At 40.0% G+C, this 27,016-nt stretch overlaps 5 protein-coding genes and 1 non-coding gene across 7 annotated transcripts; 2 read left to right on the top strand and 4 right to left on the bottom strand.

Annotated features, from left to right (window-relative positions):
• On the bottom strand, window positions 1-2,386 carry LOC121782289 (succinate dehydrogenase [ubiquinone] iron-sulfur subunit 2, mitochondrial-like). Its single transcript, XM_042180057.1, has 2 exons — window positions 1,663-2,386; window positions 1-403 (listed from the first exon to the last, which is right to left on the bottom strand). Exons 1-2 carry the CDS (start codon window positions 2,313-2,315, stop codon window positions 232-234), a joined length of 825 nt encoding a protein of 274 aa, XP_042035991.1. The 5' UTR covers window positions 2,316-2,386; the 3' UTR covers window positions 1-231.
• A 2,890-nt stretch (window positions 2,387-5,276) lies between these two features.
• On the top strand, window positions 5,277-6,421 carry LOC121782194 (protein NOI4-like). The gene is made up of 3 exons (XM_042179933.1): window positions 5,277-5,286; window positions 5,681-5,878; window positions 6,178-6,421. The coding sequence occupies exons 1-3, from the start codon at window positions 5,278-5,280 to the stop codon at window positions 6,199-6,201; spliced, it is 231 nt and encodes a 76-aa protein (XP_042035867.1). The 5' UTR covers window position 5,277; the 3' UTR covers window positions 6,202-6,421.
• A 1,725-nt stretch (window positions 6,422-8,146) lies between these two features.
• Window positions 8,147-12,061, bottom strand: LOC121782391 (uncharacterized membrane protein At3g27390-like). The gene is made up of 10 exons (XM_042180205.1): window positions 11,670-12,061; window positions 10,909-11,017; window positions 10,651-10,843; window positions 10,438-10,574; window positions 9,661-9,949; window positions 9,481-9,587; window positions 9,254-9,395; window positions 8,980-9,178; window positions 8,612-8,855; window positions 8,147-8,533 (listed from the first exon to the last, which is right to left on the bottom strand). Exons 1-10 carry the CDS (start codon window positions 11,761-11,763, stop codon window positions 8,272-8,274), a joined length of 1,776 nt encoding a protein of 591 aa, XP_042036139.1. The 5' UTR covers window positions 11,764-12,061; the 3' UTR covers window positions 8,147-8,271.
• Window positions 12,062-12,779: 718 nt separating this feature from the next.
• Window positions 12,780-26,581, bottom strand: LOC121782392 (WD repeat-containing protein 74-like). Of its 2 annotated transcripts, XM_042180206.1 has the most exons (14): window positions 16,310-16,449; window positions 15,914-16,216; window positions 15,656-15,750; window positions 15,449-15,567; window positions 15,246-15,275; window positions 15,018-15,142; window positions 14,739-14,918; window positions 14,584-14,647; window positions 14,401-14,508; window positions 14,124-14,277; window positions 13,784-13,873; window positions 13,476-13,531; window positions 13,223-13,280; window positions 12,780-13,108 (listed from the first exon to the last, which is right to left on the bottom strand). In XM_042180206.1, exons 3-14 carry the CDS (start codon window positions 15,735-15,737, stop codon window positions 12,972-12,974), a joined length of 1,203 nt encoding a protein of 400 aa, XP_042036140.1. In that variant the 5' UTR covers window positions 15,738-15,750; window positions 15,914-16,216; window positions 16,310-16,449; the 3' UTR covers window positions 12,780-12,971. The 2 variants fall into 2 exon arrangements, with proteins under 2 accessions (XP_042036140.1, XP_042036141.1); XM_042180207.1 differs by lacking the exons at window positions 15,914-16,216; window positions 16,310-16,449 and adding an exon at window positions 26,453-26,581.
• LOC121782390 lies at window positions 17,461-23,232 on the top strand. Its single transcript, XM_042180204.1, has one exon. The coding sequence runs from the start codon at window positions 17,470-17,472 to the stop codon at window positions 23,104-23,106; it is 5,637 nt and encodes a 1,878-aa protein (XP_042036138.1). The 5' UTR covers window positions 17,461-17,469; the 3' UTR covers window positions 23,107-23,232.
• On the bottom strand, window positions 18,022-18,128 carry LOC121783125. Its single transcript, XR_006046540.1, has one exon. It is a non-coding gene; the product is annotated as a small nucleolar RNA R71 (small nucleolar RNA).
• Window positions 26,582-27,016: the final 435 nt, after the last annotated feature.

The raw sequence follows: 27,016 nt of genomic DNA, 5'->3' as shown, positions 1-27,016 counted from the left end.
TTAAAACCAAATAAAACTTTGCTCACAAATAAACCATCTACAGCCCTCTGTAGTTGTAGGCCGGGCCAGGCCACCCGAGCTGCGATTAAACTAACAATTCACAACTATAAGCCCATTTTCCCAAAGCACATTATTTTGGAAACAGTATAGGGTAGGGTAGTTGAAAATTACAAAAACATAGATTCATTATTCAACTTGATGAATCAATCAAGCATCCAAGAAGCCGAAGAGCTAATTTGTGCGCTCGAGTCTCTTGATGTTCTGGATTTGCATACCGGGATTGAGTCCCTTGGGGCAAGCTTTAGCACAATTTAAGATGGTATGGCAACGATACAGCTTGAACTCATCATTAATGGCATCCAGCCGCTCCTTTGTGTATTCATCTCGACTGTCCATTATCCATCTACACAACCATCATCACCAACAATATAAATCATCACAGTATCGGCTCAATTACTACTACTCAAATTCTTTACAGCCATAAATTGTTTAGGAGAACACACTACTCGTGAATTTGGACATATGCAGCCACACAGAGAAACTTGTGGGAACAAATTTGCAAGACTGTCCTTTACCATTTAAAAAAAGTCACTAGTTTATGAGAGGTGAGAAGGTTTAGGAGGCATTTCCTTTTCATGATTAATAGAACTCACGACTGAGTATTTTTATCCTCGTTACAAGGATTGATCCTATCCTAGCATTTCAACGGGACGTGCAACAAGCAAACTGCAATCATAAATTGTTTAGAAGAACACACCACACCACTCATGAATATGGACATATGTTAAGTTGATTTAGCTCTACACAAAGAAACTTGTGGGAACTATACTGCGTAAGTAAACACATTTGCAAGGATGTCATTTACCATTATTAAGAAGTTCACTAGTTTATGAGAGGTAAGAAGGTAGGAGGAGTTTACTTTCATGATTGAGTATTTTTATCCTCATTACTACGATTGATGCAATCCGACCATTTCAACATAACATGAATCAAGTAAAATTAGCTTCAATGATAGTAATTCAGAGCCTTATGATATCCCAAAGTCCCAATTAGCCTACACTATTTTCATCTATCAAAATATTCTAAAGTAAACGACTCCTTAGAGTAACTAACTACATGTAGCTACTAAGATAGGAAAACGGGCAATAATATTGATAACGTAACAACTCATCCACAAATGCTTTCCGAACCTGAACTAGCTTCCAATGATTTTTTTGTGGCATTAAACAAATAACATGACTATAGTGTAGTGTTGAAGATGAGCCGATACTATTTTCATCTATCCTAATCCGCGAAAGTAGACGACTCCTTAGAGTAACTAACTACATGTAGCTTCTTATGTAGGACAACAGGCAATAATATTGATAACGTGACAACTCATTTGCGAATGCTTTCTGAACTCGAAGTAGCTTCCAATGATTCCGCGGCATTAAACGAATAACATGACAACAGTGTTGTGTTGAAGATGAACACAATCTTCCTAGCTCACAACATCAAGACATTAACACTTTCCTTCAATCAACAACTACTAATGTATAATGGCAAACCACACCAACAACATTCATGATCAAAATCATCAAAGGATCAATTCCTTCCCCCCAATTTTACACACATCATCACATATCTCATAATCTGACAACAGCTAGGTATCAAAAGAGATACCTGTTGGCATGGAGAAGCGCCGCGGGACCCAAATACGACTCCGGATTCCACCAGTAGCTAGGGCAAGATGTGCTACAGCAAGCGCACAGAATGCACTCGTACATCCCATCCAGCTTCTTCCGATCCTCCTTGCTCTGCAGATTCTCCTTCCCCGGATTCTCCGGCGGACTCTTCCTCTTCAGCCACGGCTCAATCGACTTATACTGGTTGTAGAAATTCGTCATGTCGACCACCAGATCCTTGATCACGAACATGTGCGGCAGCGGCGTGATCATCGTCGCGCCTCCGCCGGATTCTATCTTCGTGAGGCAGGCGAGGCCGTTCCGCCCGTCGATGTTCATCGCGCACGAGCCGCAGATCCCCTCGCGGCAGGAGCGGCGGAAGGTTAGGGTTGGATCGACCTCGTTCTTAATCTTAATCAGCGCGTCGAGGACCATCGGGCCGCACTCCTTCAGGTCGATTTCGTAGCTCTGGAGGTCTGGCTTCTGAGGCGAATCCGGATTCCATCGGTAGATTTGGAAGGTTTTGGGGGTTGAGCTCGATTTCGCCTCCGCCGCCGCCTCCGATGCGTGTTCCCTGTAAATTACAGCTCTCGCCGCCGGTGACAGCGCCGGAACCCTAGCTATTGCTCGTCGCATCAATCCAATCGCCATTGATGAAGCTAAAGTCTAAAGAGAGAGAGAGTGGTAACTGTAAAAAATGAAACAATAGAGAAGATGAATTGAGATAACGAAAATTAATTAATTAAAAAAACTGTTTTAAATATTTAATTAAAATATTAAATACATGTATATTCACGAATTCATCATTCGAAAAAGGGTGAGAGACAGAAAGCTGAAAGCGAGCAGCGTTAATGGCGAAGCCACTGGGAACAACCGGAGAGTTTTTCAGGCGGCGCGATGAGTGGCGGAAGCACCCGATGCTCACGAATCAGTGGCGCCACGCCACCCCTGGCCTCGGCATCGCGCTCGTCGCCTTCGGAATCTACCTCGTCGGTGAAACCGCTTACAACAAGATCTACGCTCCAAAATCTCATTCTCACTCCGCCTCTTCCGACCATCACTGAAATCGCCACCAATTATCGGTCAGACTCCTCAAAACTCGCCCTCATTTTCACAAGCTTTCGATTTCTAGCCATGTCAAATTAGGTTTCCATGGATTAATATTTTTTTTTGGCTCTCTCAACCTGAAATTCGATTTTTTTTTATATATGTTTAGGATGAGATGAAATTAACATGAATTTGATTGGATATTGCTTGATTCAGCTCCATCTTGTTTTTCTTACAAGACAGGGTTGATGATTCAATTGCCTTTAACTATGAATGAATCATCTTTTAGTAACATCACCCCATAGTTAAAGGCTTAGGCGTCAAATTGAAATGCAAATTAGATTCAATAGATATGCCAAACTATTAGTAGCACTATGGTTATTGAAGAAAAAAGACTTCATATTTCTCTGCAAAAGTACTACCTTTGTTTGGCCATTGAATCTTAGGATTGGTGGATTATAAGCTAGTAGTACACCTCTACTAAATATTCAACCAAATTGCTTTCATGACTTTTGAGTGGTGCATAAAATTTCTCCGCGGACTCGATTTAATATCTTTTAATCTATCGCACTGCAATGTTTCGTGCTTCTAAGATATTGTGTGGTAAGAAAAGAAGGGGGTAGTTCGATAGATCTGCTAGTGTCATTTTTCTCATGAAGGTGTTTGATGTTATCTAATTTTGTGCTTATTCTTTTGATAGAAAAAAAAAGGGATACTAGAAATTAGCAACTAATGAGATTGTTGAACCAAATGTACAGTTTTTCTTTACCTTTCCCCAGTACTGCAAGGTGCATTTATGTTTTTTGGATTTGGGAAGACTAACCTGTTTCCTATTTTGATATTTGGATATCCTTAATTCTTTTAGTTTTATTGGAAAATTCCTAATTACTAGTGTATAACATTTTGAACTTCACCTCTCCTGCATTATGTGGTTCTACGTGAAGTCTGGGTTTTTATTTCATGATTATGTTTTACATACAAGAAGGCTTGTAATTGCAAATAAAGATGCTGAATCAGGATTTTCATTTAAAGGAATACATCTGATATTTTGTTCCTAGCACTACAGAGTGTGGCTTATAGGTAACGATTAACATTGCTTTACTTCCTTGCACCCTTTCTCCTCTACTGTCTTGAGTCATGTATTCATCACTTCTCCATGCCTTCATTTTCCCCCTGGTTCCATGTCCATCCCAACCGAAACTAAAGGAGAGCATAAGCGAGAAGAATTAGAACATAAAAAGAATTAGAAAATGAATCCAACTCCTATGCAGCGACTTTTTTGGTTGTTGTTGGAGCTAGTTTTATATGTCGTCTCCTTTTTTCTTGTTTCTGTTTCGACAAATGAATTGTTGCAGTTACTTTTTGCGTACTATACAGATGAAACCCCCAAGATTAACATTTGATGTGTGTGTGTGTGTTTGTGTGTTGAATTTTGCAGATGGAAAGGTATTGTCAAAGAAAGGAGAAATGTCCAGATTCAGTGAAGTGTTCAATTTGCCAACACTTAATATGTAACCCTATGGACAAGAATCATAATTTACTTCTCTGACTTGTTTGTTTCTTCCTTTTTTTCCCCCAAAGATAATCGTATTACAAACTGAGTTGTGATTCGGCGTCTATTACTTTTAGTTAGTCTTTGGCTCTTTTTGTTGCGGTTCGAATGATTCCAGCAGGCCAATAAGTGCTCCGTCAAAGGGGCATTCTTAAACTAGTCAAGGAGGGTGTAACGAACATACCTTGTCTTCACATTGGATCAAGAATAGGGTAAGAAGGATAAAAAACTTATAATTCATACAAAGTCATCGAGCTCGCCCAACCAACAACCAGAGTTGTATAAAAAACTTATAATTCATACAAAGTCATCGAGCTCGCCCAACCAACAACCAGAGTTGTATAAAAAACTTCTAATTCATACAAAGTCATCGAGCTCTTTTTGTTCTCGTCTCTCTATCTCTTACGCTTGACTCTCTTAAATCTCTCTCTCTAATTCACATCTTCTCGGATGAGTTCGATTGGAGTCGGAAACAAGTCGAGTAAACAAACAGTTTCAAGCCTGATGGCTACTCACTGTTATGGCCTTTTCTATGCAATAGCTTGCAAATTACAGAGGTATAACTCCCTCAAAATATATAAAAGAGATTATGAAATTCGACTAAATATATAAAAGAGATTATGAAATTCGACTAAGTAATGTTTGGACCTAAAAAATGCTCACTCCACCTCTAGACGTAGAAGAAGACACCTTAATGTCCGAGGTCAAAAGTTTCGGATTTGAGTCTCCTTTAACTATAAGTTTTGGATTTGTTTTCAAGTGAACGTGGATTTCTTTCATTTATTTTGAATGATTTATACACGAGGAATGAGAACAATAGAAAATGGATGGCCATTTATTACTTAGATGATTATCCACTTAATAACGCTCGGCTTTTATTTAGGTGAATTGTGTTAATATGTGTGTGTTAAAATCATATAAACCACACACTCTATTTATATGTGTGTGTGTTTTCTTTTCTCTTATAGTTCTCTCTCCATTTTCATTTTTCTGCAATTTAGGCACCCATCCTTCATGACGTCTGTAAGCTCTTCTAATCTTGATAATCAAAACTTTATTTTTATCCATTTCATGCATTCATGTGTGATGTGTGTGTGAATTTGATTATTGGAAATAAAAAGATAAGATTGGATCGATTTCGTATTTTATCATGCAAACATAAAGTTTGGATTTGTTCACAGTCATCCTCGTGTTTTTTCATAAATGCGATGCCTGTTCATACAAAAACGACGTGATTTGATTAAAAGCATCACTAATATATTACACATTGGCAACATGATTTTAACGCTGTGAGATACTTGCAAATAAATTCATATTTCAGAATTTTGATCAAATTTCATGTTGTTTTTCATCACATAATATTATCCATGATGACATGATATTTATAAAGTGAAATATGATAATTCAATTATGGCAGAGCGAAAAGGGTAAGCCGTTGCCAAAATATGGTGAGTGGGACGTGAACAACCCTGCCTCAGCCGATGGATTTACGGTCATCTTTGCCAAGGCTAGGGATGAAAAGAAGGGCAACAACCCCAGCGGAGGTCAAGGCCAGCCCAACAAGGAACCGGCTCGAACGCAATCGCGGTCGTCGACCCAATATGACCCTAACAAGGTTCTTTCCTCCCAAATTGCATATAACTCTAGTTCCAATAATGAAACTTAAACCGTACTGCTCCCTCCATCAGTGATTATACATGTCTTACTTTTTGACGAGTCAAGTTTAAAGAATTGTGTCAAAAAGGTTTGGGTGTGAGTCATTTATATCGTAAAAGTGCAACAAGACAAGTATGAGACGTATAATCACGTACATAGGAAGCATAAATTTCGGAATTGTTTTATACTCCTATAACGGATATTCTCATTAGTCTCGTAAGTGATTTTGATTTTTGAATATATTCCAATATTGTGCAGAAAAAGTGGCTTTGTTGTTTCTGAAATGCCAATGTCGATGCCATATTGTGAGCGAAACTACAAATGTAATACCATAGGAAACTTAAAATCGAGAGCTTGGCTTGGTACGATTGTCTTCGGATCGATTAGATGTTCGAGTTGGCGCAATCAGAGAAGTAAATGAGGAACCATTATTGATATTTAGAAAAAAAAATATTTTGGTTCATCAGATAAAGGGTAGATACATAGATAATTTTGTTAGGATGTTATGTCTATCATCTATATACACATGTAACATTTCTTTTTATTGAGTAGTGAGTCTATTGACTAGTTTTTTCTTCACGATTTATACGTCTCCCCTTTTGAAAGGGGGAATTTATGAAATTCGTAATAGAAAAAGCAACAAAAAAAAATCAAAGGATAGTTTCGTTATACATACTCATTATTTAAACAATATTAAGTGAGTTCAAAACTCCTTTTGTCGACATCAAATCAAACTCTCTTATTTGTTTAAGTGAATAAATGGTTTCACTTTATAAGAAAACAATTTAAATTAAATGATTCCATTAAACGTGTAACCAAAATATATTAATATTTACCATAAACGAAGTTTGAGATAATATTAATAATAACAAACTAGAGCATACTAAAATAAATATTTATGTGCCCTAACTTAAATACTAAGCTAATGAGAAAAGAAATAAAAAGACGAGAAGAAATCCAAACTGAGGTAATTACATTGATTGTGTTTGAATCCGAATCCGAAGCACGGGAGGCTCCGTCGGAGCCATCCTGTGCCACAACCCACACGATCATACGCTGCCCGACCTCGCAGTGGCCGGTCAAGCCGCATATGAAGTAGAAAAAACCGGTCCGGTCTAGAGTGTCGACGGTGTTGCCCGTATTAGAAAAGAAGTTGGGCCGGCTCGAATTGCACTCTTTGTAATCCCCTTTCTTCACCTCCATCACCGAATCCTTCTTGTATCTGAACCCTAAAATCATTAAATGTAGGGTAAAGTTATAATTATCACAATATAAATTTTAAAAACGTCATTTTCTTTAGAAAAAATTGGACTGCCATGACATTTTTGACCGACCCTAGCGAAAATATATTTGGAATATATTTAAAGATATTTGTATGCATGCATGAAATCTTACTTATGGTGTCATAAACCTTAAACCTCTTATTGGAGGCCCAATTGTCGTAGAAATCGGTGTCGTTGGGCCGCGGAACGGCCCAACCGCTGCGTTCTCCAACGTCGAACTCCGTGCAACGTGTCAATTTCAGGTTTAGTAAACGAAATTGAACGCCATTGATGTGTAGAAATTAAAATCTTGCTCTTCTTGTTTGGTTTGGGAAATACGGTTTTAATTAAGTAGTGATAAAAAGATTTAATGAGTCGTAGTTGCAGTTTTAGAGATGAATTTGGTCAAAAGATTAAGTATGAGTAGAACGTGGGAGAGAGAATGTGGATTAGGGCATCTCCTGTGACAATAGCAGCAATAGCCCGACCACAAACTCCTCTTGCCACATCATCAGCACTAAAAATCCTCCTGCCACGTCATCAGGACAAACAAATAGCCCAGCAATAGCCTAGCCACATCACCCCTAATTATATAAAACAAATAATTGACAATCACACAAAATACGGAATTAAAAGTACGACACAGATACGAGAAAATTCAATAATATTATTTAAATTAAAATAGAGAGAGTACTCGTTAAAACAAGTGGTGTGAATGAAAATGACGTGCAAATCGCGTATATATAGTGTTTCGAAAATAAAAAAAATTAAATTCACTCGCCGAACGCTCGCCGGTCCTGAGCCTGCAATGGCGGCGAGCGCTCGCGAATCGGCCAGCGCTAGCCGATTTTTTCGCCGAAATGGCGCTCGCCGGTTCCAATGGTTCGGCGAGCGCCGGAAATCGGCTAGCCGGCCCGCTCGCCGCCATTGGAGATGCTCTTAGTGGCAAAAAACAGTTACTAGTATTTTTACTTTTGCAATGGAACTATGCATATAGTATATTAATGGAGCTATGCAACAGAAGGTTTGCAATGTAAGTAGATTTACACACCTAAAAATGGCAAATTTAACAGCAGAAGCAACAACAGAATCATCCGATTTCGACATCTCTTTCCAAGGCCATTGGGTTCTCCTGCGAATCGCCATGATCACTCGATCTACCTTTCGATGATTTCTTACTAAACACCCTCCCAAACATACTCTTCGATTTCTGCAGCGATGGACTCCGGCTGCCTGGTTTTCCACTACCTTCGTTCTTCCTAGCAAGCTCGTCGAGAATGCACTTTGTACTAGCATCAAAACGACGTCTGAACGTCGGGTATCTCGTTATAGATTTAGTGATTCCTCGTAGTCTTCGAAAACACAGCAGGGAATCAAATCAGAACTGCGGCAATAACAGAATCTAGCATATTTCGAACAATAATCTTTACCTTCGAGCAATAGCATCGAGTTCGGCTTGTCTGATCTCGGATTTAGGCACCGGGCCGATGTTGGAGTTCTTCAGCCTTACCGGATCTCCGCTCAGTAAAACCAACTTCCCAAGGTATAGCTCCTCTTCCTCGGAAAGCCTGTCGGCTTTGATCTGGTCTTTGATGATCACGAGCGGATTGAGAAACCACTCGAAGAACTTGTCCGAAGGCCTATTCGATGAGGTTATTTCAGTCTCGTTGTCACCTACATTGACAGCAACAAGATCAAAATCTATAAATAATTCTTGCGTTTATCTCTTTTATATTCGTGATTATATGTGTTTATTTCCTAACAAAAGGTCGAAAAGAACCGAAGACGGATCGCTTACTTAGCAATATGCCACTTGTGTCGGCTTTCGCTGATCGTAGAAGTGCTTGAAGAATGCAATAAGCCGGTAAGCCAACGCTGAGCACTCCTCCACCGGATTTGTCATTCTTGTCATCCTCGATATCTTTTAGCGTTATTATCCCTTCCGAAGCCATAGCTTCACCCTGGCGCCGGCACTCCTCAAACAAGGCATCGGCTAACTACAGAAGACCGGTCGTTATTAATATCTCGGTTTACGATTCTAAAATTCACAAAGTTTTGTACGAAAAGTATACCTCGAGAGTCTTCAACTCGACCATAGGTGGCATTAGAGAGCTCGTTCGTGAGGGCGCCTTTTCGAAAGAACTCGGCCGTGAAATAGAAGCAGACGAATTAGTGTGCGACGGAGGCATCTTCGATTTCTTTCTATAACGCGGTCTGTACAAATTCCCATAAACAAGAAAGATTAGTTTGAACATATGATAATCGATTATGAAATGAAGTAAGTCACAGATGTCGGAACCTAGGAAAGCAGGACCCTTCGGGCATGTCGAGGATATCGTTGCTGTATTCGTCGTAAATAGAAACTGAAGCAACAATATAACACAATCCATACCAGAAAGACCTCTCCTGAAAATTGATACAAAAAACATGATGAGATTTTGTTCGGAAAAGTAAGTTTCGCGTTCAAAGGGAATCTCACCTGATAGACGGTCACAGCAGCATAAGCGCCCAAGAAGATGCTCGACACCATGGAGCCCAACACGGCCCCTACAACCGCCAACGGCCAGAGTAGAATGGCCAGACCAGCGAATGGCACGCAAATAGTCTCCAAGAATGGTCCTTCACGTCCGATGCAATCGTGAAACAAACGATGCCAGCCCTTGAAAAGCATGTAAGGGCTCTTACACAGAGCTATAACTGAGATCACGGGAAAATCGACCAATGCACCGAGCACCCCAGCTATTAGAGCTTGGGGAACGTAAATCAATCTGCGACAAAGAGCATAAATTCAACGAACTACATGAGACATTTCCAAAAGAATGATACCACTTTCAGCGTCTAGTTGTAGTTATATGTGCTTCCTCTCGTTCTACCAACTCTTTTGACAAGTTCGCAGATCGTTCCTATTATCTAACATGAGTGCAATACCGGTATACCGAATCTCGAGTGGAATAACTTCAAGATATATACCTCATATAATTGCATCTGCAACCGATTTTTATCAAAGAGTTCCTGACGAGGACTAAATCTGCTAAATCATTTCACTCATGTTTCATTATAAAACTAATAGTACTAAATAAATGCAGGACTTACATTCTACTAACGTTTTCCATCGCTTTCCTTCATATTTCTTAAAATACGCACCGAGTCATAAATGGACTATAAATCGCAGACGGAGGGAGTATTAAGTTAATGAACCTGTCATTTGTCAACATTTCCAAGATGCGATTTTTAACAGCATTAAAAAAAAGCAGACCTGATCTCATAGTATTTCCCCTCTGCAGGTCCTTGACGTCGTAGCTCATCCATAATTGAGAAATAAGAAAAGAAGCAAACATCTAAGAAGTCTCGGATGATAGTGAAGCTTCCTTTCAGAGTGCTACAAACTCCATCCTGCAAAATAAAAGTCTTGATTCGAAGCCACTAGGGAAAAAAGGAGCATTACTTCAACTTGCAGAGATTCACTCACGTAAATACAGTGATAGAATTTGTCCGTTTTCCCTTCCTCGATTGCCTGGAACGTGGCAAACATCGGTGCAAGCAGGCCGTAAGCTGCACCACCAAAGACAGCACAGGCAATTCCAACGGGGGGCCATGCTATTACAAAGATGGGAATGCAAATGCACAGCACGAGCTTCAAACCGGGACCAAATTGCTTCGTGCTGCAATAACAGGAATGCATCAGTTCGGTCTCAGTGTATGAACTACGAAGTTAGTATGAACGTACCTCAAAACGCAATAATAGGTATGAAAGCAGTGAATAGGCAAAAGACTGAGTATTATCACAGAGATTCCGAACGTGATAACAAGAAACACCACCGGGAACATCATAATACCTGAAACAACAAACGGAATCAGCAAGGGATCCATTTCTTGAAACATAGATTCAATTTCCACTCGACTTCACTCGAAAAATCACCCACCAAAGCGTAATAAATCGACAACAGGTCCCAAATGGAGAATCTCAAATGCCTCAATAAAATGCACATTACATTTATTCAATTCAACTAACTGTTACCACTCTCTTTCATTTACATTTCTTAAAACTAGTGTCGAGTCAAAATAAGACATTTAACTGTGGATGGAGAGAGTAGTACACAACTGCACACATGGTAAACCTGGGCAAAATGTTGCCAAGATCAACCTAAATGAAAGGAACTACAACTACCTAAATTCAACAAACATGCATATATTCAATTCACACTCTATATGAAAATCACCCAACAAAGTGAAATATGTCCACAGTTCCCAAATGGGAAATTCTCATATTGTCTCACTAAAATGCACATTACACCCATCTCTAATTCTGTTCAAAACTTCCCATTTCATCTAATTCTTAAATAACTCCCAAATTAGGCATTTATTGATGAACAATCATGCAATCATTACAAAATAACATCTATTACACACTTACACAAATGTTACCAACATTCCAAAAAAAGAAGGAACTACAACTGCCCAAATCTAGCAACAAAAAAAAGGAAATACCTTTGAGAACTCCCAGAATTAGAAGGCCAATGAAGAAAGGCAAGAAACGTATGAAACTCCACAAAGAAGCCCACAACCCCATCGGGGGTTCCATTTCTCTCTAGGATCTTCAAATCAAATCCAACCAAAACTGCTACAAAAAATAAGAGATTATTTTCAAAAAAAGACAGCTTTTTTCCCAGTTGAGTTGCCCAATTTCAGAATTCCAATCTTATTGTAAGCAAAATAAACTTTGAAGATGTCAAAGAAGGGATGGAACTGGATGGTTTGTTAGTATAAAAATTGGTTCTTGAAAACTGTCGGATTGCTGCAGGGAGATTCCCTCCAGATTGTGACAGCAGTTTTCTGCTGTTGTTTGGAAGCAAAGAATACGGTTGATTCTTGGAAAAGCCTTTTCTCTTAGTAAGATTTTATGTAGAATAAAGAAATTGATCATCAACTTTAATAAGCATATTTTGATGTGACAATATTAAATTTTGATTTTGGATAAAATTAATTGATCAAAATAAAATATTTTGCCGTATTCATTACTCCCATCACATTAAGATTATCCTATGAGTGGTGCATAAGATTATCAAAAACATAATATTAAAAGCTAGCATTATATAATAAATATATTTTCAAAACTGCTGATATAAGAATGTTTAATACTAATTGATTTCATAATTGTATTTTATAGTCTGTGTAATAATAACATAAATTGGTAAGATTCAATGAAAAATTAATAGTACTAATTATTTGATTATATTAAATTAATATAATATTGTTTGTTATTTTCAAACTAAATTTATGGCTTCTTTAGTGGCGAGCTATTCATGAATCGAGACCATGAAGCATATAAATATAAATCGTCCAACGTGAGCAAGAATTTCCAAGAACCTCAATCCATTTATTCATTCGATCCAACTTTCTTTGGTTTTATTTCAAGAATTCAAAGGCAAATTGATATTGATCGCAAAGAGAGGAATAGATCAGAGAAAAATGACTTCATATACGTTGATTGATTTCTTATGATTCTATATCTTCATTTTTGTGTGGTTTAAAGAGCTCTTGTAGTTCTTTTTATAGTTTTGAGTGGATTTTGATAATATGTTACAAATAAAGCTTAGATTTTTAGAGATGTGACTGAAATTGTTTTATAAATACACAAATTTCTCATAAAAAAAAGGTCTGAATTTACTAATATCAGCTCCCTAGAGAAGACTTATACAAATAAAGGGAAATGCATAACAATACCAAAAATTTACTACAACATCAAAATATGGTGTCAAAACTTCTCCTTGATGGAATGTCAGAAACATCTCAATCCTCTTCGCATTTCGACCTCTTGCTACTCTTCGATTTCGCCTTCCTAGTTCCGCGATGCTCCTTCTTCCGTTTCACTGGTGTTGCTTCTGCTTTATCTTCTTCTGCTGCAGTTTCGACTTGTGGTGCAGGAGCTGCATCAGAAAGAGAGCATCAGAAAAATGTTAACTACTGTACCTAGAACTCGGGGAGTAACGAGCTTCGTTGTAAGACACAAATGGAAGAGAAAGGAGAAGTTAAGTACAGACCTTCGCTACGAAAATGGGAATCGAAGACAACACTTGTGAGATGTTGTTTTAAGTAAACCTGCAATCAGTTCAAAATTAAACAGTTAGCCCATCATTAAATTAAATGTAATGTCATAAGCTAGATAAAAACATTTCGAGCAAGGATGGCAGCACGCAATTTTTCTATCCCGTCACAAGATAGGTGAAAACTGAAACTCTTATTCTCAGAATCCGTTACAGAGCATTTTCTTTACTAATCATAACATGAACATACCGCTGAGAGAAGCTGTCGTGTCTGCACGTCCCAAATTCGCAAGTAGCTATCGAGCCCTAATACAAGAGCCAAATATCCAGGTCAACGATATCTCCAGGATATAGGATGATATTAGAAGGAAAATAACAAGATACTACAATACAAGCTCCATGATTTTTTTTACATGAGTTAAACAAGAATAAAAGAAAAGTACAATAGGATTATGAGCATTAAGTTTTTGAGCTGTAAGGGATCCGAGGAGAACTTAATCTCTACAAATTTAAAATAACATCGGTGCCTAACTGGGACGTGGAGGAACAAATACTCACCACAGGACGCAATCACAGGTAGCTCAGGGTGCCTAGCAATGGCTCTTATACTTCCGGCACATTTCCCGATGAAGCATCCAAGAAGTTTCCCTAAAACATATTGAATAAAGATAAAATTAGAAAAGTGACACTGCCATATGTCTATAAAATTGCATAAATGTTGTTTCACACAGACAATTTGTCAAAACTCAAAATTAGAAGGAAAATAAATCATGATATATATAAGACCAACATTATGCAAAAAAATAATCTTTAACTAAAGTAAAAAATGAATGTTTAGAAACATAGTTATTTAGAGATTGCAGAACTCATTGTTATATTGCCAATTTACTTCAGGTACCTGTACGAATATCAAAGGTAGCAAGGTCGCCTGAGCCATTTCCTACATATATTGTGTTTCCATCAATATCTTCGGAAACAGCCTTGATGGCGGTTTCTCTGAAATCAATTGAAATCACAGGCCTTCTCTGAGCAGAGATATCATAGAGCCGAACCTGCCAGATTAATAAAGTTCGTTCAGGTTATCAACATAAGTTTCCTTTTCTCATGTGCTAGAACAAAGCTTTGTCCTGTCAACAAATTTTAAAAATAGAATAGTTGAAGCATGGCTTAAATACCTGATGAGAGTTGGTCCCGGCAACAAATTTTCTATGATCGTCTTTACTCAAAAAGGTTGCACATGTAAACCAAGTTGGTGTGAAAATTCCAAGGTTGTCTTTAGGGGGCTACACAAAGATAAATCAAACTGTTAATATGTTTAATTGATGCTTGATGCTGGAAACGGGTAACTTGATGCTTACGGATTTCGCAGTCCAGATCTTCTCGTGTTTGTGAAGATCCCATAAGTTAACTTCAACACCCTTCCTGTGTTACGATAAAGAATGTGCAAACGTACTGTAAACGACCAACTACTCATTCTGCTTTTCAGATTAGAAACTAAAAAAGAGAAGCTTACCCTCCGAACAAGGCATGATTTTCATCTTCACTCACTTTTGAGCATAAAATATTACCAGATCCACATACATTCCACACTGTTGGAGAAGGGTCACGAACAGATTTTTCTGGAGTTTTGCCTAATTTCACAGATTCCATTCTCACGTGTCCTTTAGTTGTAGAGGCGAGCAGTGCACATGACCTAAGTCGAGAGTTAATTTCTCATGAGGTGATAATTAGAAGGGAACCACGGAAAAAAGAATCGGGGTGGACCCATTAACATTCACTATGACCACGATACCTAGATGATGAGCCTGATTTATGCTTTTGCAACAAATGCACTCCAACAATGGAATCATCCTCAGGCTGACATAGATCCGGAATTTGAACTTGAAGATCCCCATTTATAGCACTTATAATTTCAACCTGTGACATTACTTATTACTTATGTTGGTGAATCACATAAAATTTCAGTATGCAATACATCGTTCACAAATGGTTCTCCAGAAGCAGAATAATAAAAACTTACAGATCCGGATTTCCTTGCAATACCGATCAGCTGCAAGATTTGCACATTTCCATGCAATGCAAGTGACAGAATGATTAGAAGATATGACGAAATATATTATCATCATTGTTGATTAGTTTTAACAAACGTGTGTAAACTAAGCGTAGCTTTCGTTTCCAATCAAAACCTAACACCAATAACCAAAGAAGTCAAAAAGTAGTTACCGGACGAGACTCTCGATCAAGAATTGAAGCTGAAAGCACACATTTGGAGGCGTCTGGCTCGCCCCATCGTTCCACCACTTTAGCAGCATCTCCATTCTGCCCCCCACGTGCCTCTACAACTGTGTTGACAAAAAAATCGAATCAAGATATCAACCAATTTCAGCACAAAACTCGAATGATAAACAAGAGATGTTGGCTCGTGTTTACCTTTGATGAGGCCGAGAACGTCAAAGGTTAAGGCTCGTAGTGGAGGGCAGCCGGAACTCTCGACTGTCGTTGTCCGAGGCATAACTCTTTCCACTCTAATCCATATTCAGAGAAGCAGTATAAGTTTTGGAATTCATTTACAACCACAAGTACTATTGTTTCTATGCAATTCAAGCATAATCAACCTCATTGATGCGAAGCATATTTCCTATACTTTTCCCCCGTAGACTAAACATTTCTATGTTAATTGTAACTCACCAAAGTGTGTTTTGAGTGTAGTTTTGGGTGTTGGAAGCTGGAAATGCGTCAGAATAGCAGGCAGAAGAAACACCCGGTCGGGCGATTCTGAGCTTCTAAAACGCCCGGTCGGGCGTTACGCATGAGGATTCCAGAAAGTTCGCCCGGTCGGGCGATTATTGACGACACAAAACGCCCGGTCGGGCGTTTCCCCACGATACCTCCAGAAGCCTTTCGCCCGGTCGGGCGATTATCCCTTCTAATTTCGCCCGGTCGGGCGTTTGGTGGTTCAACTGCATTTCAGCAGTTTTCTCGGCAGTTTTGCTGGGGAAATAAAAAGAGAAAGGACGAATTTTACAGAGAGGAGGAGACAGAACGGAGAAGAAGGAAGAAGAGAAGAGAAGGAGGAAAATCTACCCGACACTCCGACGATCCGACTCCGCCATCCAATTCTACTCCGAAAGAGCATGCCTTCTACGGTTTTAATCATTGAATTTATCATGTATCAAGGCTAGGCTCATTTGTTGCTCCAAGTTGTGAATTAGACTCGTTAGAATGCTTCTACACTTTTGAACTCATGTTTGATATCTTTGATTGTGTTTAATGCGTAATTCTATTACTTTGGAGGCATCTTTTGTGATAGATATCTAATCCTTGTTTATTGTCTCTTTAACATAGACATGGATGGATTAATCAATTGTTATGCTATCAAATTAAAATTGTTCAGAGGATAATTTGATAGTGGATTAGGTAAGCTCGTATAGTAGATGATGTTAGATTCCCGCGCTTCCGCAGGAGTTGAATGCCTTCGAAAATTAATTCATGGAACAAGTGTTCAGCTGACTGTGAATTATACGTCGCAAACATGTTCAGTGCAAGCGATTAGGTTGATAAGTTAATCCCAAATTTGTGTGTGATAAATGTGTAGAATGATTCGAGTCTAAGGAGCAACTTGGAGTGACCTGTTTTTCTTGTGTTTAAAATCCTTGCGTAGTTAGTTTGTTAACTTAGTGTCATTAATCATCAAAACCAAAAATCGAACCTTTTTATGCTTTGTTTAGTGTTAAGTTTTAATAATCATTCCCTTCCCTGTGGATCGACACCTAAAATACTACCCACGAAGTTGTATTCTTGCAGTTAGTGATAATATTTGGGTAATTAATTTGAACTTGCGTGCGAAATTGATCTGTTTTACAAACCAGTATTATCCACACCAAGTTTTGGCGCCGTTGCCGGGGAAGGCAATCGATTATTTAGCTTATAGTTTTTGTTTGTTTTTATTTTGTTTGATTTTTCTTTTTGAGTTTTATAGGTACATTGTTCGTGTTCTACGGTGTGATAGCCATCTACCACGTCCGGACTTGAAGACGAAGGAGTGTATTATTTTAGGTAATTTTTACCTAACTCTTAGTTTAGTTTTAGGTAGTTTTGTTTGCACTCTAGCACACACGTTTTATAGGACTTACCCCGAAGTTGTCGAGAGGTCTCGCTTTCGGTAATTAGGAAATATTTTATGCTTGTGCTTGGTGTATTTTCTGTTGTGTAGGTAAAAATAAAAATAAAAATAAAAAAAGTGAATGCACACGCGATCACAGGGTACACCACCGTTTGGGTTGCTCTGTTATCAAAGAAGAAGAGTTAGAGGATCGCCTACTGAAATCTTCCCGGACTATCCGAGTCCAATTAGAGGCAACTTGTTCAGCGAGCCGAGTACAGAAAGAGATTCAGAATCAGAAAGTGAGATGGCAGATAACAATGAGATACCACCACCTGTTGTGAGGTTTGGCGATACACTGAGATCGGGAATTGAGTACCCCGGAGAGTTTGCTTATGCGAACAACAACATCAACATTCCACCTCACTATATTAGTTTGGTGAATGGGGGGAATCTTTTCCATGGACGGGATGATGAGGACCCGGTGAGCCACCTCAATGCCTTCTACGAGTTGACGAACTCTCACAGACCCCCGAATGTGGAACACAATCTAATCAAGAGGGTCTTATTCCCATTCTCTCTGAGGGAGAAAGCAAGAGCTTGGTATGACTCTATCCCGGGCTACAACATAGCAACGTTCCAAGAGTTGAAGACGTTGTTCCTCTTGGAATACAATTCTCCTATGAAGATTGAGAAGTTGAGAGAGGAGATCACCTCTTTCCGACAAAAGTATGACGAGTCCTTCGCGGAAGCATGGAAGAGATTCACGGAATTGATAAGGAAATGCCCAAGTCACGGACTAGCTCCGGGGCATGACCTTTTGAAATTCTACAAGGGACTCAACAGTGAAGGCACGGGATTGGTGACTGCAGGTTCGAATGGGAACCTAGATGATCTAACTCACGATGAGGTGAGGGCTTTGTTTCAAAGGCTGGCCAACAATCAACGGAATTGGCACAATCCAAGGCGAGGGGCTGATAGAGCGGGAGATACATTTGGTGCTACCAAGGATGCGGAAAGAGTGACCGCAATTGAGGCTCAACTGGCGGACATTAGCACTCAAATGTCGTCGATGACAAAGGCAGTTAAATCTCTTCAACTGACTCCTCAACCCCAAGCTGTGACGGTGATGAGATGTGGGTTGTGCCAAGGCGGGCATCATACTGATCAGTGCCCAAGTCTTCAAGGACCACCTGTGGAAGATGTGAACTATATTGGCAACAATCGCCAAGGGTTCAATCAAGGCAACCAATACAACAATCAGCAAAATTGGAGACCTCAACAAACGGGATGGAATCAGGCTGGTCCTAGCAACAACTCGGGAAATCAATGGAGGAACAACACTCAACCGCCGGGTTATGAGAAGAAGCCAACCGTCGAGGATCAGTTGGGGCAGATTCTCTCTTTCATGACTAAGAGTCAAAAGGAGAACGAAAATTTCAAGGAAAGGACGGTGGAAAAGTTTGGGCAGATGGATGCGACAATGAGGAATCTTGAGACGCAGATAGGGCAGCTTGCCACGGCATCACACACGAGGATTCCTAACACCATCCCGAGCAATACCGTACCTAATCCGAGAGGCAATGAACAGTGTAAGGCAGTGGTCTTGAGAAGTGGTCGTGAGTTGGATTCAACACCATCAATGGACGGCCAAGGTACTTCCGGCATCTCACACGCAGGGGCGGATGAGATGTTAGGCTTGCATTCCTCGCACGCAGGGGCGGACGAGGCATGTAAGGGAAGTCCCGCGTTGGTGCAGGGTGCCCAACATGGTCAAGAACAGGCTGCATCCGGCAGCAAGGAAAATGGTGTAGAAGCCGAGTTAAGTGAGAAGTTTTTGGCAGAAAAGAAGGGAAAGCAGAAAGTAGAGATGGGATCAAATGGACAGCTGATGACAAGTCCGGCATTAGACCCGAAAAGCAAGTTCAACTTCCCTGATCACATTCCTCCTCCACCATATCCACCGAAGAGGAAGAACAGAGCTCCAAAGGAGAAAAGCTTCGAGTGGATGATGAACGTGATTCGAAAAGTGAATGTGGATGTATCGTTGGTGGACCTCTTCACTAATTTCCCCAAGTTCTCCAAGTTCTTTAAGGACATGATGGCAAACAAGGAGAAACTTCAAGACGAGGGAATAGTGGCATTGAGCATGAATTGCTCACAATTGATTTCGGGAATGATGCCCATGAAGAAGAGGGATCCGGGAAGTTGTGTGATTCCTTGTGAGATAGGCAACATAATTTTCACCAAATGTCTATTGGATCAAGGATCGGGGATCTCACTGATGGCATTGAAAACAGCACGTGCCATTGGACTGGAGAACAGAATGGAGCCCATCGACATTGCTCTACAACTGGCTGATCATTCCATTGTGAAGCCCACTGGAATAGTAGAGGATGTCTTGGTCAAGGTAGACAAGTTCGTCATCCCCGTTGATTTCATAGTATTGGATATGCCCGAGGACAAAGAGGTGCCAATTCTGTTTGGCAGACCGTTTCTTGCCACAGGGGACGTGTTGCTAGGAGCAAAGGACAACTCGGTCACGTTTAGAATTAATGGTGAGCAAGTGACCATTAATGTGGAGAAAGCGATGAAGCATCCTAGTGATGCAAAAGCGTGCTTTAGAGTTGATGTCCTCGACAAGTGTATCTTTGACAAGATGCGTTGCTCGGCAAGTATAGAAGGAAGCGTTTATGATAAGGGGAGCTTGGAAAGAGACTTTGGTTCGACAATTAAAGTTGATTTTGATTTTGATGAAAGTGAGGATGCTCAAATTGATCAACCAAGTCTAGAGAATGAATGTGTGGTGGATACTTTCGTGGCGGATGTGCAGCCCTCAATTGAAGTACCACCAAAGCTAGAATTGAAGCCACTCCCGACAAATCTGAAATACGCATTCCTTGGTGAGGATGAATCTTTACCGGTTGTGATATCGGCGATGTTGAATGATGAAGAGGAATTGAAGTTGATAGAGCTACTGAAGTCACACAAGAAAGCTCTAGGTTGGTCCATTGCCGACATCAAAGGAATTAGCCCCGCAATATGCATGCATAAAATCTTGATGGAAGATGGAGCTAAGCCGGTAAGAGAGAGACAAAGGAGGTTGAACCCACTTATGCAGGAAGTGGTTGAAAAAGAAGTGAAGAAATTGCTGAAATATGGGATGATCTATCCCATTTCCGATAGTGAGTGGGTTAGCCCGGTACAATGTGTACCAAAGAAAGGGGGAATAACCGTGACCGTCAATGAGAAGAATGAGGTTTTGGCAACTCGATTGGTGAACTCATGGAGAGTTTGCATGGATTATAGAAAGTTGAATACGGCGACGAGAAAAGATCACTTCCCGTTGCCATTTCTGGATCAGTTGCTCGATAGGATTGCGGGTTATTCCCATTATTGCTTTCTAGATGGATATTCGGGGTACAATCAGATTGCAATTGCCCCGGAAGATCAAGAAAAGACGACATTCACATGTCCTATTGGAACTTATGCCTTCCGTCGGATGCCTTTTGGTTTGTGTAATGCACCGGCTACATTCCAACGTTGCATGATGGCAATTTTTTCTGATATGAATGAAGACATCATGGAGATCTTCATGGATGATTTCTCCGTCTTTGGATCCTCATTTGACTTTTGCTTAGAAAACTTGAGACGGGTCCTACAAAGATGTGAAGAATCAAATCTCGTGCTCAATTGGGAAAAGTGTCAGTTCATGGTCAAGGAAGGCATAGTGTTGGGACACAAGGTGTCAGAGTTGGGGCTGGAGATGGATAAGGCGAAGATTGATGTGATCTCAAAGTTACCTCCCCCAACGAATGTGAAGGGCATCCGTAGTTTCCTTGGACATGCGGGATTCTACCGACGTTTTATAAAGGATTTTTCAAAGATTGCAAAGCCACTTTGCAACTTGCTTGAAAAGGATGCCAAGTTCGTCTTTGATGATAAATGCCTTGAGGCATTTGAATTGTTGAAGAAGAAGCTAGTCGAAGCTCCTATTATTATCACACCGGATTGGTCGAAGCCATTTGAATTAATGTGTGATGCTTCGGACTATGCTGTGGGGGCCGTTCTAGGCCAAAGGAGAGACAAGGTCCTACACGCCGTCTACTATGCTAGCAAAGTACTCAATGAAGCTCAATTGAATTACACCACGACGGAGAAGGAAATGTTAGCAGTAGTGTATGCCTTTGAGAAGTTTCGGGCATATTTACTTGGCACGAAGGTGGTAGTGTTCACGGACCATTCAGCTATCAAATATTTGATGAATAAGAAAGATGCAAAGCCTCGGTTGGTGAGATGGATTCTCTTACTACAAGAGTTTGACGTGGAGGTTAAAGACAAGAAGGGGACCGAGAATTTGGTAGCTGATCATTTGTCTAGACTAGAGGGATTGGAAGAGACGGAAGATGAGAGAAAGAAAAGGATCAATGAGAAATTTCCCGATGAGCAAGTGTTGCAAGTGGAAGCTCGGGAAGCATATGTGCCGTGGTTTGCCAATTTGGCGAACTACCTTGTCACGGGTATTATACCAGAAGGGTTGTCTTCTAACCAAAAGAAGAAGTTTTTGAGTGACACCCGCACATATGTTTGGGAAGATCCGTTTCTCTTCCGAATTTGTAGTGATGGAGTGATTCGAAGGTGCGTTGGAGAGCATGAGCACCTTCAGATTTTGTCTGCATGCCATGATTCGTTGTATGGCGGCCACTTTGGAGCACGACGAACTGCTTTTAAAGTGCTCCAGTCCGGATTCTTTTGGCCATCGATCTTCAAGGATGCAAAAGCCTATGTAGAACGATGTGACAGTTGCCAAAGAGCCGGTAATATCTCGTGGAGGAATGAAATGCCGATGAATAATATTCACGAGGTAGAACTTTTCGATGTTTGGGGAATAGACTTCATGGGACCGTTTCCCAAGTCTAATGGGCAGCAATACATTCTCGTTGCTGTCGACTACGTATCTAAGTGGGTAGAGGCAGTGGCCTCGGCAACCAATGATGCCAAAGTGGTGTTGAAATTTATCAAGAATCACATCTTTAACCGCTTTGGGACACCACGAGCCATTATCAGTGATGGAGGAACTCATTTTTGCAACAAATTGTTTGAAAACCTCCTAGGAAAGTATGGTGTCCAACACAAGGTTGCTACCCCTTATCATCCCCAAACAAGTGGTCAAGTTGAAGTCTCCAATCGTGAGATAAAGCGGGTGCTTGAGAAAGTTGTAAGGCCGTCTCGGAAGGATTGGGCTCAAAAGCTAGATGATGCTTTGTGGGCCTATCGAACGGCGTATAAGACCCCGATTGGAACTTCACCATACAAATTGGTATTTGGGAAGGCTTGCCATTTGCCGGTAGAGCTTGAGCATAAAGCTTTTTGGGCTTTGCAAAAGCTTAATTTGGATTATGATGCTGCAGCCGAGAAGAGGATGTGCGATATGAATGAGATGGATGAGTTTAGGCTTCATGCATATGAGAGCGTTGATCTCTACAAAGAGCGTGCTAAGAGGGTACATGATGCAGCCATTAAGCCTCGTCAATTCCATGAGGGACAACTGGTCCTTTTGTACAACTCTCGGCTTAGACTGTTTCCGGGCAAGCTCAAGTCAAGATGGTGGGGTCCCTATGTGGTGCACAAGGTATACCCCTATGGTGCTGTGGATGTTCGGGATCAGAAGAATGGTAGCATTTGGAAGGTGAATGGCCAACGCTTGAAGGCCTATGTTGGAGTTGAAAGTGGCACGGAGACAGAAGAGGTGGTCACACTAGAGAATCCGAAAGTGTAGACCAAAGATGAAGAAGGTCGAGCCAACGACTATAAACAAAGGCGCTGATTGGGAGGCAACCCAAGTTTTTATCTTTCTTTTATCTTTTGGTTTCATATGTTGGAGGTTTTGTTTGCTCAATTCTTTCCTCCAACATTTATTTTGAATTGAGTGTTCTTTTTGTAGTTTTTGTTTTTTTTTGTAGGAGCAACTGGGAGTTAGGATTGGAGCTTAGGAGGAAGCACACCTGCAAAGGATTTTTACACCCACCCTCCCACCCGAATGCACTATGGACGTCATGCCAAGTTTGGGGGAGTTTCCTTTCCCTTTACTTTATTTGTCTTCTTTGCATGCATTGAGGACAATGATGCATTCCAGTTTGGGGGGGTTATGAATGATTTGTGATGTATGTTTTTTGGGTGTTTTGCGTGATAAAGATGTTTTGAATCTATGTAGTTGACGGGTGCATGCTTTATCTTCGGCTTTCTGGTTGGGAAATCTTGCTTAATTTTACTTGAACTTTGAAGCCTAGGATGAATAGAATGGGTGCATGGATCTTTGTGAAAAAGCATGTCGTGATAACATCCGATTTCTTGAGTTGAGGAGAGTATGAAAATCGCATGACTTGTGGAAATTATGTTGGATTGATTTGCTTTATCGAGTGAAGTGCTTGCGTTCGTTTGTGTTAACGATTTGGGAGGATAAGGCACTAGGATGAACTCCATGGCCAAATGATCACATGCTTAGTCCATCAAATGATCCCCTAGAAGCCACCTTGAGCTTAATTTCTTATTCTTTGTGTAAACACTTAGCCAAACACTTAGCCACTGAAATAAGCCTAATTTTAGCCTCATCGATAGACCTTGCTACTATTTGGGTGCTAAATACAAGTTGAGCTTTGTGGTTTGAGTTTGAGTGTGGGTGGTGAATTGTAAAGAGTAGACATTTCTAGGCTTGATAGAAGGTGAAAAGAATGAAGTTCTAAGAAAAAAAAAAAAAAAAAAACAAGAAAAAGAAAAAGAAAAAGACGACCTCCAAATTCACAAAAGTCGAGGTTTTTTTTTTTAAAAAAAAAAAAAAAAAAAAAAAAAAAGAGAAATAAGTTGATGAAATAAAGATAGAGCTTCTATGTTTGTTTGTGTAATCTCGTCTGGAATAGATCTCAAGTTTGGGGGAGTGTGGGTTTGGTTGTAATTTTTCGTTGGTTAATCTTTGGAAGGAAGTTGTAGGAGGGAAGATTTTGGCACTCAAATGTGTAGCCTTTGAGCTCACTATCCATACTTATCCTACCTCGTCCCTAGCCCCATTACAACCTTGAAATAAGACCTTGGACCTTATCGTTGATGCTTGTGGATGTTGTGTAAAGATCTTGGTAGAGTTAAAGAGGTTCGATTTGAAATCTGTGAGTCTATGTGGTTAGTATTGCTTAATGAGTCAATGATGATGGTTTGAGTTGTTTGATCGCATGCTTGGACGTATTTTGAAGTGCACCTTAACTTGACGTTCTAGGAGGATGAGTGATTGTTCTTGAGAGTGGGAAATCTCGATTGGAAATGTCGGGGGTTTAGATCTTGTCACTCACGTCCCTACATGATTCTTGTTGATGAAAATCTCTTTGCGGGTTAGACTTGGTTGAGTTTTTGTGCTTAAAATGTATCTTGCTCGGGGCGAGCAATAGCTTAAGTTTGGGGGTATTTGATGCGAAGCATATTTCCTATACTTTTCCCCCGTAGACTAAACATTTCTATGTTAATTGTAACTCACCAAAGTGTGTTTTGAGTGTAGTTTTGGGTGTTGGAAGCTGGAAATGCGTCAGAATAGCAGGCAGAAGAAACACCCGGTCGGGCGATTCTGAGCTTCTAAAACGCCCGGTCGGGCGTTACGCATGAGGATTCCAGAAAGTTCGCCCGGTCGGGCGATTATTGACGACACAAAACGCCCGGTCGGGCGTTTCCCCACGATACCTCCAGAAGCCTTTCGCCCGGTCGGGCGATTATCCCTTCTAATTTCGCCCGGTCGGGCGTTTGGTGGTTCAACTGCATTTCAGCAGTTTTCTCGGCAGTTTTGCTGGGGAAATAAAAAGAGAAAGGACGAATTTTACAGAGAGGAGGAGACAGAACGGAGAAGAAGGAAGAAGAGAAGAGAAGGAGGAAAATCTACCCGACACTCCGACGATCCGACTCCGCCATCCAATTCTACTCCGAAAGAGCATGCCTTCTACGGTTTTAATCATTGAATTTATCATGTATCAAGGCTAGGCTCATTTGTTGCTCCAAGTTGTGAATTAGACTCGTTAGAATGCTTCTACACTTTTGAACTCATGTTTGATATCTTTGATTGTGTTTAATGCGTAATTCTATTACTTTGGAGGCATCTTTTGTGATAGATATCTAATCCTTGTTTATTGTCTCTTTAACATAGACATGGATGGATTAATCAATTGTTATGCTATCAAATTAAAATTGTTCAGAGGATAATTTGATAGTGGATTAGGTAAGCTCGTATAGTAGATGATGTTAGATTCCCGCGCTTCCGCAGGAGTTGAATGCCTTCGAAAATTAATTCATGGAACAAGTGTTCAGCTGACTGTGAATTATACGTCGCAAACATGTTCAGTGCAAGCGATTAGGTTGATAAGTTAATCCCAAATTTGTGTGTGATAAATGTGTAGAATGATTCGAGTCTAAGGAGCAACTTGGAGTGACCTGTTTTTCTTGTGTTTAAAATCCTTGCGTAGTTAGTTTGTTAACTTAGTGTCATTAATCATCAAAACCAAAAATCGAACCTTTTTATGCTTTGTTTAGTGTTAAGTTTTAATAATCATTCCCTTCCCTGTGGATCGACACCTAAAATACTACCCACGAAGCTGTATTCTTGCAGTTAGTGATAATATTTGGGTAATTAATTTGAACTTGCGTGCGAAATTGATCTGTTTTACAAACCAGTATTATCCACACCACTCATCTTTTCCACACCAAAACATCTCCAAGCTCATTCATCTTCTACAACATTAGCTGAATTTCACACACAACAACAACCAAAAAGATTTTCTCTAGCTATAACAAAGTTCAATGAAGAAAAGTCACAATTTTCATCACTAAATAGAAACCAAGAGCTAGCAAGTAAAAGTGATTGAGCTCCAAAAAAACAATTTTATTGTATAAATTTAGTACTCATTTCTACTATCTCTTCCTTTATTTCACTTTCAAGTCAAAATCCCCGCGAATTTAGCACATCACAGAGCTTCCACCAAAATGAGCAAACTTGTAATTACAAAAACACAACAAAGATTGGAAGAAGAAGAAGAAGAAGAAGAAGAAGAAGAAGCGATGCTAAGCAAAAATATTCAGAATAGAAGGAAATTGACCTGGTAAACAAATAGAACTAAGGCTTCTTGGTGCAATTGAATAGAGGCTGAGAAGAGGGCGGCGGCGGTAATGGTGCTCGCCGGGAATCGAGAGAGGGGGAGAAGAGAGAAAAAATTATTTATTGAATTTATTTGCTTTTAGGTTTTGTGATTTAAAATTCAATAATTAAATGGGCTGGATTTAGTTAGTATTGTAATAATGATATTGGGCTTTTCGGAGACGTAAAATTGAGGCTCCCTTTTACATTCACTAATTATCTTAGTCTATGTGTGTTACATCTACGTATTAATTTTCTCAATTATAAGATGATGATTTAATAATAATTTGGGTTTTTACAAGTTATGTTATTTAATCCAATACTGATTGAAATCCACCTTGTCCTCAAGGTGGGAAAAAGAAATAAGCACTGCGAAAGTGACACCATATCTTGGCTTCAACGGCAATACCCGTGGTTCCCTGCTCTATGTTCTCCTTCATTGTGGACGCCTATGGAAAGGGTTGCAGTTAAGTCGTCCAACGTGCCGTAGCGGATCAGTTTGGACACATGAAAAGGTCCCGGGTCA

The sequence above is a fragment of the Salvia splendens genome, chromosome 20 (assembly GCF_004379255.2).
Source record: "Salvia splendens isolate huo1 chromosome 20, SspV2, whole genome shotgun sequence".
Taxonomy (NCBI): domain Eukaryota; kingdom Viridiplantae; phylum Streptophyta; class Magnoliopsida; order Lamiales; family Lamiaceae; genus Salvia; species Salvia splendens.
This window is presented reverse-complemented; position numbering and strand designations above follow the sequence as displayed.

Coding starts and splice junctions, on each gene's coding strand:
- LOC121782392 (XM_042180207.1), bottom strand. CDS start 15,737: ATGCCTCGGACAACGACAGTCGAGAGTTCCGGCTGCCCTCCACTACGA. Junction 14,509..14,583: donor AGATCTGGACTGCGAAATCC/GTAAGCATCAAG, acceptor ATCTTTGTGTAG/CCCCCTAAAGACAACCTTGG. Junction 13,109..13,222: donor TTCCCATTTTCGTAGCGAAG/GTCTGTACTTAA, acceptor TTTCTGATGCAG/CTCCTGCACCACAAGTCGAA.
- LOC121782289 (XM_042180057.1), bottom strand. CDS start 2,315: ATGGCGATTGGATTGATGCGACGAGCAATAGCTAGGGTTCCGGCGCTG. Junction 404..1,662: donor GCGCTTCTCCATGCCAACAG/GTATCTCTTTTG, acceptor ATGGTTGTGTAG/ATGGATAATGGACAGTCGAG.
- LOC121782391 (XM_042180205.1), bottom strand. CDS start 11,763: ATGGAACCCCCGATGGGGTTGTGGGCTTCTTTGTGGAGTTTCATACGT. Junction 9,950..10,437: donor GGGAAATACTATGAGATCAG/GTCTGCTTTTTT, acceptor TCTTTGTCGCAG/ATTGATTTACGTTCCCCAAG. Junction 9,179..9,253: donor TCGAGTTGAAGACTCTCGAG/GTATACTTTTCG, acceptor GGTCTTCTGTAG/TTAGCCGATGCCTTGTTTGA.
- LOC121782390 (XM_042180204.1), top strand. CDS start 17,470: ATGCACACGCGATCACAGGGTACACCACCGTTTGGGTTGCTCTGTTAT.
- LOC121782194 (XM_042179933.1), top strand. Junction 5,879..6,177: donor CCCAATATGACCCTAACAAG/GTTCTTTCCTCC, acceptor AATATTGTGCAG/AAAAAGTGGCTTTGTTGTTT.